General features: G+C 49.0%; 1 protein-coding gene across 1 annotated transcript in view; it reads right to left on the reverse strand.

The window, feature by feature from the left end:
- Positions 1-11,961: 11,961 nt before the first annotated feature.
- The window catches only part of Arhgef17 (Rho guanine nucleotide exchange factor 17), a 66,774-nt gene continuing 60,591 nt past the window's right edge, over positions 11,962-18,144 (reverse strand). The window contains exons 16-21 of the mRNA XM_070035054.1: positions 18,015-18,101; positions 17,654-17,721; positions 17,282-17,430; positions 16,313-16,487; positions 15,941-16,210; positions 11,962-13,455 (exon numbers count right to left, since the gene is read on the reverse strand). Coding sequence (XP_069891155.1) covers positions 13,259-13,455; positions 15,941-16,210; positions 16,313-16,487; positions 17,282-17,430; positions 17,654-17,721; positions 18,015-18,101 — 946 coding nt within the window. The 3' untranslated portion in view covers positions 11,962-13,258. The remainder of the gene's footprint in view (positions 13,456-15,940; positions 16,211-16,312; positions 16,488-17,281; positions 17,431-17,653; positions 17,722-18,014; positions 18,102-18,144) is intronic.

Genomic DNA, 18,144 nt, shown 5'->3' on the forward strand with positions numbered 1-18,144 from the left:
TGAAGACGTGGGTTCGATTCCTCAGTCCCACATAAACAGAAAAGGCCAGAAGTAGCACTGTGGCTCAAGTGATAGAGTGCTAGCCTTGAGCAAAAAGAAGCTCAGGGACAGTGCCCAGGCCCAGAGTTCAAGCCTCAGGCAAAAACAAACAAGCTCACTTTGTCTTGATGGAATAGACCTAGGGCTCATCCCTAGAATCCCCCACCTGCTTGGTAAGAAAAAGCAGATCAAGGGCTGAAAAGGTGGCTCAGTGGTAGAGCACTTGCCTTGCATGCTCAAGGCCCTGGGTTCGATTCCTCAGCACCACATAAGCAAAAAGAGAAAAGCCGGAAGTGGCAATTGGCTCAAGTGGTAGAACGCTAGCCTTGAGCTGAAGAGCTGAGGGACAGTGCCCAGGCCCAGAGTTCAGGCCCCACAACTGGACCCAAAAAAAAGAAAAAAAGAAAAAAGAAAAAGCAGATCAAGGGGGTCTATTATAAGAGGCCCATATGGTGGGCTCTTGCACAGTCTTCTAGCCCGCTCTAAATTCCCCCTCCTTCTGCCAGAGGTTTAGTCTGGCTCTCCAATAGGACAGGTGACACACTCTTTTCTTTCCCCACTACAAGCTGTCCCTGCCAATTACTGATGCCAGAAATCAGAGTGCCCAGCAGAAGTTGGACATGTGATGCATCCCTACAATCTCAGCACTCAGGAAACTGAAGCAGGTGGATCATGACTCAAGACCTTGTCTTCAAAATTTTAATTACGTTGGGTGCTGGTAGTTCACACCTGTAATCCTATCTACTTGGGAGGCTGAGACTTGAGGATGGTACTTCCAAGCCAGCCTGAGCAGAAAAGTCTAATGAGACTTGTTTTTTTTTGGGGGGGGGCGTTGGTCATGGGTCTTGAACTGGGTGCTGTCCCTGAGCTCTTTTGCTCAAGGCTAGCACCCTACCACTTTGAGGCACAGCACCACTTCTGGTTTTCTGGGGTTTAATTGGAGATGAGTCTCACAGACTTTCCTGCCCTGGCTGGCTTTGAACTGTGACCTCAGATCTCAGCCTCTTGAGTATCTAGGATTACAGGTTTGAGACTCTTATCTCTGATTAACCACCAAAAAGCCAAAACTAGAGCTGTGGCTTACATGGTAAAGCACCAACCTTGAGTAAGAAAACTAAGGGATAGCTCTCAAGCCCTGAGTTCAAGCAGGACAGTAACTATGGTATGGTTACACAAGCTCCAGGTACTATTCATTCTGTAAATTGTACCCCTGTGTGGCCATGATGTGTCAGGACCGGAGGTAGCAGCTCAGTAGCCAGAGCGTCTCCCACTCAGTACCCTTCAGGGGCTCTCAGTGCCCAGGACAACAGAACTGGAAAGAAACCCAGACAGCAGGGAGGGCTTAGTGCTGGGAACAGGCTTGGCCAGGGTCAGGATAATCACAGCCCATGAAGGAGGTGGAGGAAGGTAAATACTTCTGTTGGGAATAGATGGGCTGGAGTGGAATTCTAAACAAATTGAGTCACTGAATCTGTCCAAAAGGGAGAAGAAAGGTCAGGTCCCCAGGGTCCAGGAAATTCCAGGAGGAGAACTGGATACCTGAGAGAGAGAGAGAGAGTGTGTGTGTGTGTGTGTGTGTGTGTGTGTGTGTGTGTGTGTGTGTGTGTGTGTGTGTGTGTGTGTGTGTGTGTGTGTGTGTGTGTGTGTAGATGTGTGTGTGTGGGGGAGGTTTGCAGGGGAAGAGTTTCTATTGCTCTTGGCTTTGGCTAGTTTGTGGGGAAGGGCAGAAGGAGCTCCCTGATATAGCAGGACCATGGATTCAGCCCCCTCAAGTGTCAGTGGTATACCCCACCCCCTACTCTACCAGAGCTGGCGACAGGAATTACAACAGAACACCACATCCCAGCCTATGAAAGAACTGAGGCATGGGAGGAATGGTGTGGGGAGGGAGGCAGCCAAAAGGCCAGATGTGCTTAGGATGCCCTCAACCCTCAACCCCAATTCCAAGTTCTGGGTTCCAGTGATGGCATTTCAGGTATCACTTAATAACCCAAATGATTTTGGGTCAAGGAGCACAAGCAATTAGTCAGGCATTCTAGAGAGTTCCTGGGTTCATCTTTACTATCAACACTTTGTGAAGCTTTGATCAAATTCCCCCTTTCACACACAGTTTTCCCATCTGAAAACTAGGGCGCTAAACTTGCTGCCTGATGTCATTCTAGTCCTAAGAGGAGGCCACCTGCCCACTCTCGTTCCATAGAGCAAGTCCCCAGAGCCATAACCTGCATATTTCCATCCTGTACCCCCGAGGTTATGAAGGAGCCTATTATTATTTATTGCCAATCAGGTGAGCCAGTTTCCTCTCCAGCTGACCAATTCCAAAGCCTTTTCAAGATGGAACTCTTCCTGAGACTGGAGCAGCTGGTTGTCCACAGTGAGGAGACAGGAAAGGAGGGATGGAGGCCATAGGATTTGATGTTTTATGGCGTTCAGAGGAGACTGGCTGAGGAGCAGCCAGTCTCTCTAAGGTATCTGAGGTGACCCCATAGAATCTCAGCATTAGAGTACTGGAGCTTGGAGATTCTGGTGAAGATCTTGCTGAGTCTCCCACAGTGCAGCTTGGGAAGCAAGCCCAGACAAGACCTGCACCAGTGCACTTCATCATACATGACACAGAATAAGGCCATGATGAGATAGACTGTGACAGTGACCTGGAGGCCAGGGTATGGCTCCACATCCCAGCAAGGCCTTGCTTGGGGCACAGGGGTCCTGGGTCACAGAATCACAGCCAACAGGGATTTGCCTTTGGGGGCATGGCACCCCCTGCTGGCTGAATTCCCATAGGGAAGTGTAATTCACCTTGGTTTCCTAGTTCCAGGAGCCTGCAGACACCAAAATTCGCAAATGCTGAAGTGAAATATAAAAGGGCATAGTATTTACATGTATGCAATCCTATGCAATCTTCTCTAGTGCTGTACATCATCTGTAGACTACATCTAATGCCTAATGCAATGTAACTGCTATATAAATAGATGCTATATTGAATTGTTTAGTGATTAATGACAAAGGAAAAAAGTGCACATGTGCAGGATAGATGCAACCATCGTAAGGCTAATAAAAATTTCCATCCAACACTGGTCAAATCATGTGCATGCAGAACCCAAGCCTAAGAAGGACAAACACAAAGAGCATAGGCGGGGGCTGGAGGAGTGGCTCAAGTGGTAAGAGTGCTTGCTTAACAAGTGCAAAGCCCGGAGTCCAAACTCCAGTACCACCAAAAAGGAAAAAAAGGAGGGGGTGGCGGGGGAGTCCAGAGGCTCAGACTTAAATTTCAATGTCCTATCCTAGGTTGATTGGCAGCAGGAAAAGTACTCGAGCGAAGCACATCTTATCATCTATGAGTCCCTGAGCTCCAGGGAGCCAAGCCTTAGAGCTAGGAGGGACTCAGCAAGGGTCAGGAGCTAGGCATACACCTCCTGGGGCTGAGGACAAGGCTCAGCCTGCACTTAGGTCTAGATGTGGAATCCCCTAGTGCTGGACTCTCAAATTCTATCCTGGGCCTCGCTGGCTCCCTCATGGGAAATCCAACACTCCTTTGTTTTCCCTGGCTTGGACCTTTCTGGTCCACTGCTCTGGTGTTCAGGAATGCAAGTATGGGAGGCTCTTGGTCCAGTGATAGATCTAAGAGGGGGCTCTCAGTGGGGCTGGTGGGACTGCCCAGGTCAGACTTCAGATTTTTTTTTTTTTTGTCATTTGTGGGGCTTGAACTCAGGGCCTGGACACTGTCCCTGTGCTTTTGTGCTCAAGGCTAGCACTCTACTACTTTGAGCCATAGTTCCACTTCCTGTTTTCTGGTGGTTAATTGGAATAAGAGTCTTACAGACTTTCCTATCCAGGCTGACTTTGAACCACTACCCTCAGATCTCAACCTCCTGAGTAGCTAGGATGACAGGCATGAGCCACCAGTGCCTGGCTCAGACTAGAGTTTAGAGATCAGAGGAAAAGCCATGGAATATGTGGGTTATACTTAGGCAGCTTAGGATCAAGCATTTGGGATCAAGGAGCCTAGAGAAGAGAAATTGGGGGGAGAAAGAGAAATAGTTTGGTGGCACACAGATAAGAGTCAAGTCCTAGATCTGCCATTGCCAGGTTGTGTGACCCTAGGAAAGTGACTTTATCTCTCAGTGCAGGCTAACATACCCCGGAGGAAATACAGAAAACCCATGTCAGGAGTCCCAGCTTTGGGCTGTGACTCCCCAACTTGCTCCCTTTTCTTTCTTTTCACCATTCAGAACCCAGAGTTCTGTCCCCCATTTATCTCTGATAAAGGGCCCACTGTCCTCCCAGGTCAACAGCCCAGCAGTCTATGCCGGACCAGCCTGGGATGCCTGTTCACTTGCCTCTGCCAGTCAGGACTCCTCACTGGCCATAATTGGGCCCAAAATAGCACTTCCCTTGTGCAGCTTCCTGAAAGTGGCCGTGGCTTAAGGTCTGAGAGGACACAGAGAAACTTGGTGTTTGGCAGGCATGCAAAAAATGTGAAGGGCTCCCAGAGGTCAGCTGGGTCCAGAGAAGGCAAGGCACTTGCCTCTCGTCACACAGCAAGGGAGAATTAGAGCTGGAGCTTATTTTCGGGTGCCTAGGTCCCCATCCCCTCCTTAAACTAAGGCAGTGCCTCAGCCAGACTTACTGTTTGTAAGGTCCACTCCTGGATGGCGTGCAGACTCCACCCTCCTCGCAGCAAAGTCTCCACCCAGTACCTGCGTTACCTAGGCAACTGGGACACCTGGAAGAGGTCACATCTGAATTTGATGTGGCCACACCTTTCCCCACCCATACCCTACATAAGGCCTAGCCCAGGCCCAGACGCTCCCTTTTTTCTCTCTCTGTTCGTTTCTAGCTCTTGCTGCTCTTTTCTTGCTCTCTTGCTCTCTCTCTTTCCCAGCCACGTGGAGTGCCAACCTTGCCTGGTCCCAGCAGGTCTACCCCTTACCTGAATACCACGTGAGTGCTACTGTTCTTACCCCTCTCTCTGCTCTTTTCTCTCTTTCCTCTCTTCCCAGCTCTCTCTCATTCCCAGGCCTTTCCCAGCCACGTGGAGTGCCACCCTTGCCTGGTCCCAGCAGGTCTACTGAATAAACCCCTTATCTGAATACCACGTGCGTGCTGGTGCTGTTCTTACTCGGCTACCTCCTTTTTAAAAACCTAACATAAATGGTGCCGTGACTCGGATAAAGGCTTAAAGTCAGGATAGCTGGGATTTCTCTGTTTTTTTTTCCCTCGTTTTTCTTTTTTTCTTTTTTTTTTTTGTTTTTGTTCTTCCCTTTTTGCTCTGAGGAATACCCGCAGTTCTGACGGCCTTTTGCGAACCAGTCTGTCTGCGGCGGAATCAATGCATCGATACCATTGCTGCCTTCACATCCACGTCCACACTTCTCTACTCTGGTGAGTGAAACTACTCTACGGCTCTCTGTCACTCAGTCTCTGTCCAGACGTGGTGCCACGCCAGAGACCTCCTAAGGCCTTTAGCTGAAAGGCGGTCACCTCTGAAGCCGAGGACGCTTGGCTTTGGGGGCTTGGCCATTTCTCTCTAGAGGGCTCTGGCGGAAGTTGGGACGCCGCTTCTGCCTGGTCAGCTCTCCTTCACTCACCAGACTGACTCTACTCATTTAATGGGGTGCTACGAATCACGCCTGAGCCGTGAAACCCCTTTGAAATGTCTCCCGCGCTCCCTGGAAAGCCAGAGAGCCTCATTTTTATGCCATTCTCAGAAGCACAGTTTTTGCTACTGCAATGGTAAATGGTCAGAAGTTTAATTTCAGGCTCTTTGCTCTCTCTGCCATTCATGGGCAACTTTCTACCCTTTTTTTCTACAACTTTTTGGCTTGTGCCTTGAAGAGTGCGACGCAGGCTGGGTCCCAGGGACCCCCCTCTAGGTTCCCTCTCAAAGGCTAGCCAATGTAGGCTTAATCTATTCAGGCTTTCTTTGCATTCTTTCAGAAATTCGCCATCTTGAATCCGCCATCTTGGCCACGTGGTGGGTTAAGGGTTTGGCCCCATCTGACCCTTAACCTTCCACTAAGTTTACTACTCCATCTATTCTAAGGTGCCTTGCTAACAAGTTGCTCTTTTCACAGGCCCTAGTAACTGAGGCCCAACCATCTGATGTGCTTTGTTAGCAAAGATGTCTAAATGTTGTCAAAATTTTAGGTTTTGAGTTTTGCCTTTTTTGTTTTGTGTTGTGTATTCTACTACTGACTACATGGTTCTAAAATACTGGGCATATCTATGCTAAAATTTTCATCACATCTAATGAGTTTTGTCATTTCAGAATATTTGTTGGCAATTCTTGATAAGAACCAGGTAAGCTCTACTTATTCTACTTGATCTCCTTGTTGCTTTAATTGAAAATAATAAAGGGCTTTTGTGGCAAAGATTTCAGTTCAAAGCCAGCTTGGGCTAAAAAATCCCTAAGACTCCGTCTCCCAGCTAAACTCTGCAAGTGGTACTATAACTCAGTGTGGCAGAATGCTAGCCTTGAGCAGAAGTGCTCAGGGACAGTGCCCAGGCCTTGAGTTCAAACCTCCTTAAATACTAGTGGTACTATAACTCAAAGTGCTTCAGTGCTAGCCTTGAGCAGAAGTGCTCAGGGACAGTGCCCAGGCCTTGAGTTCAAACCTCCTTAAATACTAGTGGTACTATAACTCAAAGTGGTTCAGTGCTAGCCTTGAGCAGAAGTGCTCAGGGACAGTGCCCAGGCCTTGAGTTCAAATCTTGAATGCCAACTGGGACAAGCCATCCCAGCAATGAACACCTAGACTCAGCCAGTCTGGGGAACAAGGGAACGTGGAAAGGAGTAAGAGGAGATGATGTCACATCAGCTACTTTGTGCCTGCCCTTTCAAAATTAACCTGAGCCGGGAGGTCAGTAGAAGTAAGAAGCCTCCCCATCCAATGTCTATACCTGTCTACCTATTAACTGAACAGGGATTTATATTCTTGCCTTTGTCACCTGAATTCTCTACCTAGTCGCCAGATGTCAGAAGTAACTAGGGACATTTCTACCAACATTTTCAGCCCCAAGTCCTTCCTCTTGCCATTTATTTGCTCTCTAGTATTTTTTTTCCAGCCCCTCAATGCTCATGAGACTTCTCCAGATTTCATCTAAGGACTCATGCCACCAAGGGACAGCTGCTGCTCACTGCCTTCTCTGGGAGGAGACCAAATTCCAGCCTTTTACCCCTATTGTCGACGCCCCTTGTCAGCAGGAAGTAGCCAGAGAGAATCCTTGCCCTATTTCATGATTATTAAAAGGCTGGAATGTAAGGTCCACTCCTGGATGGCGTGCAGACTCCACCCTCCTCGCAGCAAAGTCTCCACCCAGTACCTGCGTTACCTAGGCAACTGGGACACCTGGAAGAGGTCACATCTGAATTTGATGTGGCCACACCTTTCCCCACCCATACCCTACATAAGGCCTAGCCCAGGCCCAGACGCTTCCTTTTTTCTCTCTCTGTTCGTTTCTAGCTCTTGCTGCTCTTTTCTTGCTCTCTTGCTCTCTCTCTTTCCCAGCCACGTGGAGTGCCAACCTTGCCTGGTCCCAGCAGGTCTACCCCTTACCTGAATACCACGTGAGTGCTACTGTTCTTACCCCTCTCTCTGCTCTTTTCTCTCTTTCCTCTCTTCCCAGCTCTCTCTCATTCCCAGGCCTTTCCCAGCCACGTGGAGTGCCACCCTTGCCTGGTCCCAGCAGGTCTACTGAATAAACCCCTTATCTGAATACCACGTGCGTGCTGGTGCTGTTCTAACTCGGTTACCTCTTTTTAAAAACCTAACACTGTTCACCCATGGTACTCTCAGGATCCACAGATCAGTGTCTTGACAATGGTTTGAAATGTGGGACAGAGACCAGTTAATCCAGTCTTCTGCCTCTCCCTGGCTTTTTTTTTTGGGGGGGGGGAGAGGTTATTTTCTAACTTTCCTGATCATAGGAAACCCTTTAGGCCTTACTTTGTGACCTTAGGCAAGTCCCTGTTGCTCTCTGTGTTCTACCTTCTCTGAAAGATAGATGGTGTAGGTAAACCCTACTCTCTGGATGGACTTTGGCTGTGACCCTCTCCTCTCCTCTGGGGTCAGGAAGTTCTTTCCAGGACTGCTCTTAAGGAACATGAGCCAGAGAGAGGCACCATGAATGACTAGATGTGGCTCTGGCCCCACAGCTTTCTCCTGTCCTTCAGCTACCCCTTGTGGCCACCTTTCCTCTCTTCCCCCAGCCTGGCAATGAGAGCAGAGCAGTATGAATCCAAGTCCTAATCTTGGAAGATGGACGCCCTTGAGGACGCTCACCTCTGGGAGCCTGTTTCCTCCTCTGAAAAGGACAGTATGAAGCAGACGCCAGTGGCTCACACCTGCAATCCTCGCTATTCAGCAGGTTGAGACCTGAGGATTATGGTCCAAAAGTCAGCCTGAGCAGGAAATTCTATGACACTCTTATTTATTTCCAAAAAGCAGGAAGTGGAGCTGTGGCTCAAGAGGTAGTGTTAGCCTACAGCAAAAAAGCTGAGTTCAAGCCCCAGTACATACACACACACTCTCTCTCTCACACACACACATACACACACACACACACAAAGTACATAACAAGACTAACCTCGCAGGGTGCCAGTGGCTCATGCCTATAATCCTAGTTAATAGGAGGCTGAGATCTGAGGATTGTGGTTCAAAGCTAGCCTGGGCAGGAAAGACTGTGAGACTCTTTTCTCCAATAAACCACCAGAAAACTGGAAGTGGCGCTGTGGCTCAAGTGATAGAGTGCTAGCCTTGAGCTGAAGAGCTGAGAGACAGCACCCAGGCCCAGAGTTCAAGCCCCACGGCCAAAAACAAAACAAAACAAAAAGTAGCAACATCCCAAGACCTTTGGAAGGAAAAGATTCTAGTTCCCAGCTTGCAGCCATCTTGAAGCTGGGTTTGTTGTTTTGTAGATCTCAACTGGACTCTCCAGGCTAAATTCAATAACTACTTATTAGGCACCTACTGGGGTGGACATTGCAGCCAAGGCTTGCAAAGCTCATTCTAGCTTCCTCTGCCTTCTCTTCTTCCTCTGTTCACTTGATCTGTGCCAGTGCCCCTCACACCAGGCCCCCGCACACTTCCTTGCCTTGGTTCAACTGTTCCCTCTTCATATTCTAGCCCAATTTCTCCTACTGTGGGCAGCCATGGCCACACTGCGCAAGCACTAGTTCTCTGTGACACCCTTTTCAACAACAGGAAACCCTTCCCCAACAAAAATGCCACCTTACTATGTGACCTCAAGTAAGCCCTTGTCCCTCTCTGTGCTTCGTCTTCTCTGAGGAGATGATCTAGCTACCTCTAGGAAGGCTAAGAGGAGCTTTAGAGGTGATGCAATGTCCTGTTGTGGCTTTTATGCACATCCACCAAACTATACACTCATTTGTGTATGTTTTTTCAGTTATGGGGCTTTAATCAGGGACTGGGTGCTGTCCCTGAACTATTCTTGCTCTATCATTCTGAGCCACAGCTCCACTTCCATTTTTGTTTTGGTCGGTCATGGGACTTGAACTCTAGGCCTGGGCACTGTCCTTCAGCTCTTCAGCTCAAGGCTAATGTGCTACCCTTTGAGCCACAGTGCCACTTCTAGCCTTTTCTGTTTATATGGTGCTGAGGAATCAAACCCAGGGCCTCATGCATGTGAGGCAAGCACTCTACCACTGAGCCACCTTCCCAGCCCCTAGATCATTTTCTTAAATAAAAGCTTTCTGAAAAATGAGTGAAGTGGGCCTTGTGTGTGTGTGTGTGTGTGTTTTGGTGCTTATGTGGAGATAACAATCTCACTGACTTTTCTGCCTGGGCTGGCTTGGAACCACAATCCTTAGATCTCAGCCTCCAGAGTAACTAGGATTACAGATATGAGCCACAGCACCTGGCTTGGTGTGTGTACTTTCTTGTATTAATGTTATATACTTCAATAGTTTCCTATAGAAATACTGATATCTGAGTGCTGCCTTAATTGGCCTGAGACAGGCCTGGACCTCAGGTGGGAATGGCAGGACAGGCTGAACCACTGCTATCCAGAAATGAAGAACCTTTTCTTCTACCAAGGACCATTGGATCTTCATAACATCACTTGCAAGCCATACAAAATTATGTTAAGGCAGATGGCCACAACACTTGAGAAGCATATGTGTCCATCTATTCATGTGCCAAATTATTCTGAAGGCCTTATGTGGCCTGAGGAGGGCTGGATGTTCCTCACCCCTATAAGAGGAACTAATTCTTCCAGGAGCCTCCCCTGGGCGTGAGGCTTGTCTACCCATGCATGATCTTCTTGCCCGTTGCTAACCGGCTCAGGCTGAGCACCTGACCAAGGGCAGGACTAACCAGTGCCTGGGAAGCCTTATTAACAGTAACATTGTGCCAGACTTGTTCCTGCTGAGATGCTGAAGTTGGAGAAATAGCGTGGATCCTACCTTGGGACCTGGTTCTAAAACTGAAGTCTGATCCTTTACTGAAGCTGGAAGTCCTGAGGAAACAGAAGCTGGCAGTGAGGGCTGCAACACAAGCAGGCAGCAGTGGAAGAAAAGACACAGCAGGGAAGCCAGAGATCTCAGCTGCTGTACCTCTGACAGACAATTCACTACCTCTGACAGATAATTCACATGCCTCTTGTCAGTTCATGTTTCCACGAGTGAGCACCCCTTTATTTCAGGGGCACAGTGAATCTCCTCTTTGCAACTCAAAGGCCAGTGCACATCAAGCAATCATCTTGTGCGGGAAGGAATCATCAGCTCCAGTTCACACATGAGGACATGGAGGCTCACAGTAGCACTACTTATCAGTCCCACAGGTGACTGGTAGTGAAGCCAAAACTAGGTCTGTCCAGCTTTAAATTCCATGTTCCCAATGCTTTGTCTCATCATAAATCTCACATGGACATTGCCTTATACTCTGCAATACAGCTGTGCTTAAGATAATCCCATCCTCCCCAGGAAGATCATACTGCAGAGACGTGCTCAGCATGTCCTGTGGCTTTGAAGGCTGGCACTCCTGAGAGATGTGTGTGCCACATCTGAGGACTGAAATGCTATGCACACACTGCGGCTAAGCTACACATTCAGTCTAGGAACTGAACTTTGTGTGTCTGTGCCAGTACAGGGCTTGAACCTAGGGTCTTGTGCTCTGGCTTGGCTCACTTGCTCATAATTGGCACTCTACCATTAGAGCCATACTTCCAATCTAGTTTTCTGGTGGTTAATTGGAGATGGAGTCTCACAGACTTTTTCTACCTAGGCTGGTTTCAAATCACAATCTTCTGATCTCAGCCTCCTGAGTAGCTAGCATAACAGGGGTAAGCTATTGGTGCCCAGCAGAATTGAGCTTCTAACTCAGTGATTTTGGTTAGAGACTTTCCTGTTGTGGCCTCAGGTCCTGCAGGTGTGCAGTGTGAGAAGCTCTCTGCCCCATTGCTGAGCCTTTTCCTTCTTGGACCAGAATGAAGATGGATTTCACCTCTGTTCCATAGACTGGATTCCTGGCTTTGGTTAGGGCTTCCCAGCCCTACCTTCTGGACATGGTTTCCTGGAGGAGCCTTAGACAGGCTCCCTAGTGCCCTGGCTCTTTGGCCACCTGTCATGTGTCAGCATCACTTTCAAGCCCATCACAGACTGACGGCTCTGGGTTGATGCACAGATGACGTACATAAGGTCTGTACTGTTTTACATTGCCTAAGTGATCTGCTGGGGATTCAAAATGCAACCTGCTAACAAAGCTTAACTAGCACACCTTAAATTTTCTAAGCTCAGACAGAAGCAATGATCTGCTTAGAGTAACACCACACTCTCTGGGCTCTCCAAGGCCTCCCTTTTGACCAAGTGAGTTGGTGTTGGGCAGCCCTTGTGGCTGGGGTGACAGAGTCCTGGGGTAGCTGGCGGAGGCCTCTGGCCCATGGCCAACTGGGGAGCAGTCATTTTGGTGTTTCTATTTATTGACTTCTTTAAGTTTCATCATCCAAGGAGAGTTAATACATGACTGTTTGGTAGCAAGAGAAACAATCTAAAACCACAATAACCCACCCACCCCAAACAAAAACAAAACCGAACAGAACAAACCCCATCTGAAACCAGACCTTTGGAGTTGTAGCTGAAGCAAGGGCCAAGGGTCAGAGTGGCTCCCTATAGCCTGCAAGGCGCGGGGAAAGGCTTCCCTCAACAGAGAGCCTTCCCAACTGAAGGACCCCCTTGCTTTGGGGGGGTCCTTCTTGAAGGCTCCCCAATCCCCCGGCAGGACAGGGTGTGAAAAGGGATTCAGTGGTCAGCTGTAAATCCAACCCCCAAGCTGACCACAGTGCCAGTGCATGAGACATGGGGAGGTGGGGACTGGGGAAAGGGACTGTGAGGAATCAGGGTCCTCTTCTCTTACCTGAGAGAAAGCCCTGTCCAAGGCCCCACCAGGGTCCCCAAATTAAGACTCCATTAAAGGCACCACCAACACCCTGGGAAATGCCAAAGCCTGAGAGGGCCCCCAGTGGGAGTTTCCTGACAGTCATCTTGTTTGGGTGGCTAAGGGCACTTGATTCTGGCCTCTGGATTGGAATGGGTTGAAAGTGTATGTAAGGGCATGTTTCAATGCCCTGGACATGCAGTGCGTGCGTGTGTGTGTGTGTGTGTGCGTGTGTGTGTGTGTGTGTGTGTGTGTGTGTGTGTGTGTAATGGGGGAAGGTGTGTGGACATTGGTCCCTTCGGGAAGGCTTGGTTAGGGTACCAGGGTGGCCCCTCAGGCAGGAACTGGCATTTTACTTCCTGTCATTTCCTCACATCATGCCCTGCCCCAAGTCACTGCATAAATAAGTGCTTTGGAAAGTACTCATCTAAAAAGGAACATAAATACTGTACATGGGAAAGGATGCTGTTCCCCAGCCTTCCTGCTGCCCCAGAAAACCCTCCCAATATTGCACATGGCCTCCCCAGTCCCATGGGGTCCAGGTCCAGCCGTGTCTTTGGTAGAAGCTCCAGGGACAGAGGTCCTGGGCAGCCCACATGCCCCCGACCTGATCACAAACTGGGAGCACAGAGCACCCAGTGGGTGGGAGAGGCCCTGGCCTAGATGGCCAGCACATGTTCCATCTGGAATGCTTCTGAGACAGAGCCCACGCAGGCACAGGTGCACCCTGCTCAGATACTGGGGTCAAGGTCTGCGTGTGGGCTGGGAAGAGGCAAGCAGGCTGGGGCGGTGGGCAGGTGAGTCCTGGGCCACGGAAGACAGGGTCACACCCTCCATAGGAGGAGGTGGTTTGTGCTGTCATCTCGGCCCACTGTCTCACTGCTGCTGCCACCTCCACTACTGAGCCGGAAGTCCTCATAGCCATCACCTCCACTGATAACCAGCATTTTTGGTCTGGCTGAGGCGGAGCCTCGGTGCCGGGGAGAGTCCCGGTGCTCTAGGGTTGGCAGCTTCTCAGGGCCTGCGTGTGGGAGGGGCAGAAGAGAAGATATGTCAGTCTGAGGTGACTGAGTTTTATCATAACCTTCACAGCCTGAAGTCCACACCCCAGAAGACAGTAAGACCAGCAAATTTCCAATAGTGGATTCCATACCCTATTAGCCCAGGACTTCTTACCTATTTCTGGGTAGCTAGACTTTCTAGTCAGGATGGTCAGAACTTCCCAGGGTCAAACTACTCTCTTGATCACTACATCTAAAATGCCTTCTTTGCTTAGCGAGGGTGGCTCATGCCTATAATCCTAGCTACTCAGGAGGCTGAGATCTGAGGATCGCAGTTTGAAGCGAGCCTGTGGGACTCTTATTTCCAATTAATCACACAAAAAGCTTGAAGTGGCAATGTGGCTCAAGTGGTAGAGCACTAACCTTGAGCACCAAGAGGCTTAGAGACAGTGCTCAGGCCCAGAGTTCAAGCCCTAAGACCGCCCCCCCACCAAAAAAAAAAAAGCCTATTTCATTATTATTAGTCATTTGCTGCCCAACATGACAGACTACATATGCTACAATGGTCCCAATAAGATTGTAATGGAGCTGAAAAATTCCTACAGCCTGGGGGTGTTGCAGCCTTATTCATGACATTGTTTGAGACATTGCTCACATGTCTACAGTGATGCTGGTGTAAACAGACCTATGGCACTGTCAGTTATATAAAGGCAGAGCCCTTCCAATTACACACTGCACATAATACACATAATGAATGACTATATTGCTACCTTATGTCTGGTGGTTTTTTTTTTTTCCTGTGCTGGGAATCAAACCCAGGGTGCCTCATTAGTATAAATTTTTATACCAAACCTTATATTGTTTTTTTTTGGGGGGGGGCCCCGGCCATGGGGCCTGAACTCTGGGCCTGGGCGCTGTCCCTCAGCTCTTCAGCTCAAGGCTAGCACTCTACCACTTGAGCCACAGCGCCACTTCCGGCTTTTTTGTTTTTGCTTATGTGGTGCTGAGGAATTGAACCCAGGGCCTCAGGCATGCAAGGCAAGTGCTCTACCTCTGAGACACCTTCCCAGCCCCCATGTATTTTTTTTCCAAGTACTCCTACTACTTATACATTTAAACTCTATTCACTTGTGTGCAGTACATTGGTTGACCGCATCATTTCCTCTTGTGCGCGATTTAATCTTATGTTGTTTTGCTCACTGTAGCCTTAGGAGCAATAGCCTAAACTATGCAGCCTGGCTGCATAGCAGGCTATACCATCTATGTTTGTGAAAGTACACATTATCACGACCACACACAATGGAACTGCCTAGTGATGCATTTCATAGAACATGTCCAATTGGTAAGCTATGCACAATATACACAATTCTATACAACATTACTGTTTCCAACAGTCCTTTCTCAGGTAGGTCGCTCATCTTCTTTAGACTCAGACAATTCTTGACAGGCTTTACTGCTTTGCTAATTCAGACTTTACTGTGCTCAATCCCACAGTTACTTCCTCTTGGGGAGAGGTGTTCTTGTCCCACCCAAGTAAGTCTTTTCTGATTATTACCTCTGTGATTTCATACTGCTTCACTCTCTGATTCTCCCTGCCCACTTCCTGTCCTATATGCCATTCTATGCTCTTGTTTCTGGTGCTATTTCTATTTCCTGCCTACACATCACTTCCTGAGTCCTCTTCCTGCCCGCTACATGATTTCCAATCCGGTTTTATTTCCTGTTTTGTACAAGGACCACATACAACAGGATCTATTTCCTACAAGCATATTCTATTTTTTAGTGTATAAAGTACTTCCTGTCTCCCATAGACACTCTTTTCTTTTTTTTTTTTTTCTTCCAGTTTTTGGCACCAAATCTAGAGCTTCACACGTCCTAGACAAGTGCTCTATGCTCTACCACTTGAGCTACACATCCAGTCCTTTTATTTATTTTTTAATTTTTCTTTTGAGACAGTGTCTTGCTACCACGGCTTGGACTGGTCTTAAACGTGCATCCACTCTCCATGTTGCTGGGATTACAAGTGTGTGCCACCATGCCTGACTCATGATACTTCTTTGGACAAGATCTTACACACACACACACACACACACACACACACACACACACACACACACACACACACACACACAGTCTCTTTCTTTCTCTCACTTACTCTCACTCACACGACATCCTAGATTTCATTTTGGGATTTTTGTAGCCTATTTCTAAAGACACGTGCCACTTCCAGTTCTATATTACACTTTTCCTTGCAGAGCCTCCTCTGGCAAGGCAGCAGGAAGTACTAACCCAAAAGTCCAGGAACTCTATGTCAGGGTAGGACATTATGTGCTGGGAATCAAACCCAGAGCACCTCACTCGTATAAATTTCTTTTTTTTTTTTTTTTGTCGGTCGTGGGGCTTGAACTCTGGGCCTGTCGTATAAATTTCTATACTAAACCTTACATTGTTTTTTTTCCCAAGTACTTCTACTACGTATACATATAAAAGTCTCTGTAGACCCACCTGTGTCTGGGGGAGGCGGTGGTGTTGGACACAGCAGATTGAAGCCATCGGGGAGCTGGACTGCGGCCAGGAACCGGACATGGCCGGTATGCCCCTGGCCTAGGCCAGCAGGGCTGAGAGGTGCCCGTGGACAGCTGACAGTACTGGGGGAGGTGGGCATAGTGAGCACAACACCGGCACTGGTGCCTACCCATAGCAGCTCCTCACATACCAGCAGCGCTGTGATCCGCAGGCAGGCAGCCTTATGCTGTCGGATGATGGCATCAGAGCCTAGATGGGAAACAGATCAGGCCCAATGCTGGCTCTGGCTCAGCCTCCTCAATCACAGGGCAGAAAGGTTCCAAGGAAAAGTGCAGTGGAAATGGTTAGTACCTGCCAGCATCCTATGCACAGGGGGGGTGACATCTACCTCCGCCAGCTGCTCAAAGGTGTCTGCATGGTAGAGACACACATGGGCGCTTCCTTTTAATGTCACCCACACACCCAGGCTGGAGTCCACCATGCAAGCCACACTTCGGCTTGAATCCTGCCCCACGTAAAATGTGTGCTGTGGGTGAAGGGAGGGCAGAGAGCAGTTGGTAACCAGCAGGCTTTCCTCCTGCCTGACCCCACCAGGGTTCACATTCCCTCCCAAACTCCCACCAACTGCCTCCAGAAGCCACCCCTCCCCTCAGATGACAGTCAAGGCTGGGTCCTGGGTCTGGATGATCAACCTTCCAAAGCATGCTTACACTAGTGTCTCCCCCACTTAAGTTCCCAGGAAGTAAAAGAGTGTGCCCTGAGTGATGTAACCTGAGTGATGTACAGATCAGAGAACTTAAGGCTTGTAGTGTTTTCAGTTGTTGGCCTCTCCTGGGCAATTACAGAACCAAAGAACACTCACACAGTCACAGAGCTGGGGCCTGAACCTAGGTTTTGGACTCTAGCCCAGCTAGTGATATAGTAAGAAAGAGGGAAATCAAGGGAACCTGTGGCTCTCCGACCCCATACAGGCTGGAAATATCTGGCATGTATGTAAATGAAGCCAGGACTAAAGGCAAGTGTTTAATGGTAAGTGCTGTTTACATCAGGAAGGACCTTTTCCTTAGGGCACCCCCCCCTACACCTGCATTGAGAGAGTGGGAGGGCAGGAGCGTGAATAAGGACTTCTATCTATATGGGGTACTTTCTGTCTTCCTCATCAGCTAGAGAAGAAATGGGGGTTAAAGGACAGGGCCTGGCCCTATGTCACACAGAGGCCAGAGAAAACCCCAGCCTCTCAGCTGGATACTTCTCATCTCCCTCTCATACTGGCCCAGCTCATCCCCAGACTCCAATTCTGTTCCTCTACCCCCTTGGTACCTCTAGCTGTAGTGTGTCAGGGCTCAGGACAAGGACTCGGTTCTGGCAGCCACACCAGAGCCTCCCACCCACAGAAACCATCTTGGTGATGGGGCTCCCCTGAGTGCCAAGTGTCACCGATTTGAAGTTCTGGGGGTCCCAGAAGTGGCCTGGAGTGTGAGGAGGAAAAGAAAACAGGAAATTTAGCACACTGAAGCCTCATCATCCCATGAAGAGGTATAAACATTACCATTTGTAAGTTAGAACACTGAGGCCCCAGAACTTGCTCAAAGCCATGTCGCCAGACTTGTGGTCTGGGTACCCACCTGCCCAGAAGATAACTCCACCATCAGCAAAAGGATTGGGGTAAGACAAGCATAGGGGGCCATGTACCTGCTTCTCTTTGGTAGACCACAAGTTCTCCATTGGCTAGAGACACAAACACCTGGTTATTCAGATACCTGGGTGGGGAAAAAAAAGGAGTCAGGCAATTTTAGGAGGCCAAAGTATAGTGCCTGGAGCCAGGGTTATCACAAGTCAAATTGCCATGGCTCCTGAGAGACTACCTCCTCTCACTCCATTCTCCAGGGAAGGGGAGCCTGAGGCAGTGACATGACAGAATTCACAGTATATTTACAAGCACAGCTGGCCCAGGGCTAGGTCTTCATCCTGCTGGCCTGCCTCCCAAAAGAAAGGCCAGTAGGAAAGAACCCAGTGAAAAGAAGAGGGCAGGGCAGGCATCTTGGGGCCTTACAAGATGCAGGTTACAGAGGCTGCATGCTGGATCTTCATGCTGTTCCTGCGATCTCGGATGCTGTCAGAGGACTGGTACACGTGTACACTGTGGGTCAGAGGTGAGCACTGTGACAAATGCTTGGCAGATT

The sequence above is a fragment of the Dipodomys merriami genome, unplaced genomic scaffold, assembly GCF_024711535.1.
Source record: "Dipodomys merriami isolate MVZ:Mamm:240054 unplaced genomic scaffold, mDipMer1.0.p SCAF_25, whole genome shotgun sequence".
Lineage (NCBI taxonomy): Eukaryota > Metazoa > Chordata > Mammalia > Rodentia > Heteromyidae > Dipodomys > Dipodomys merriami.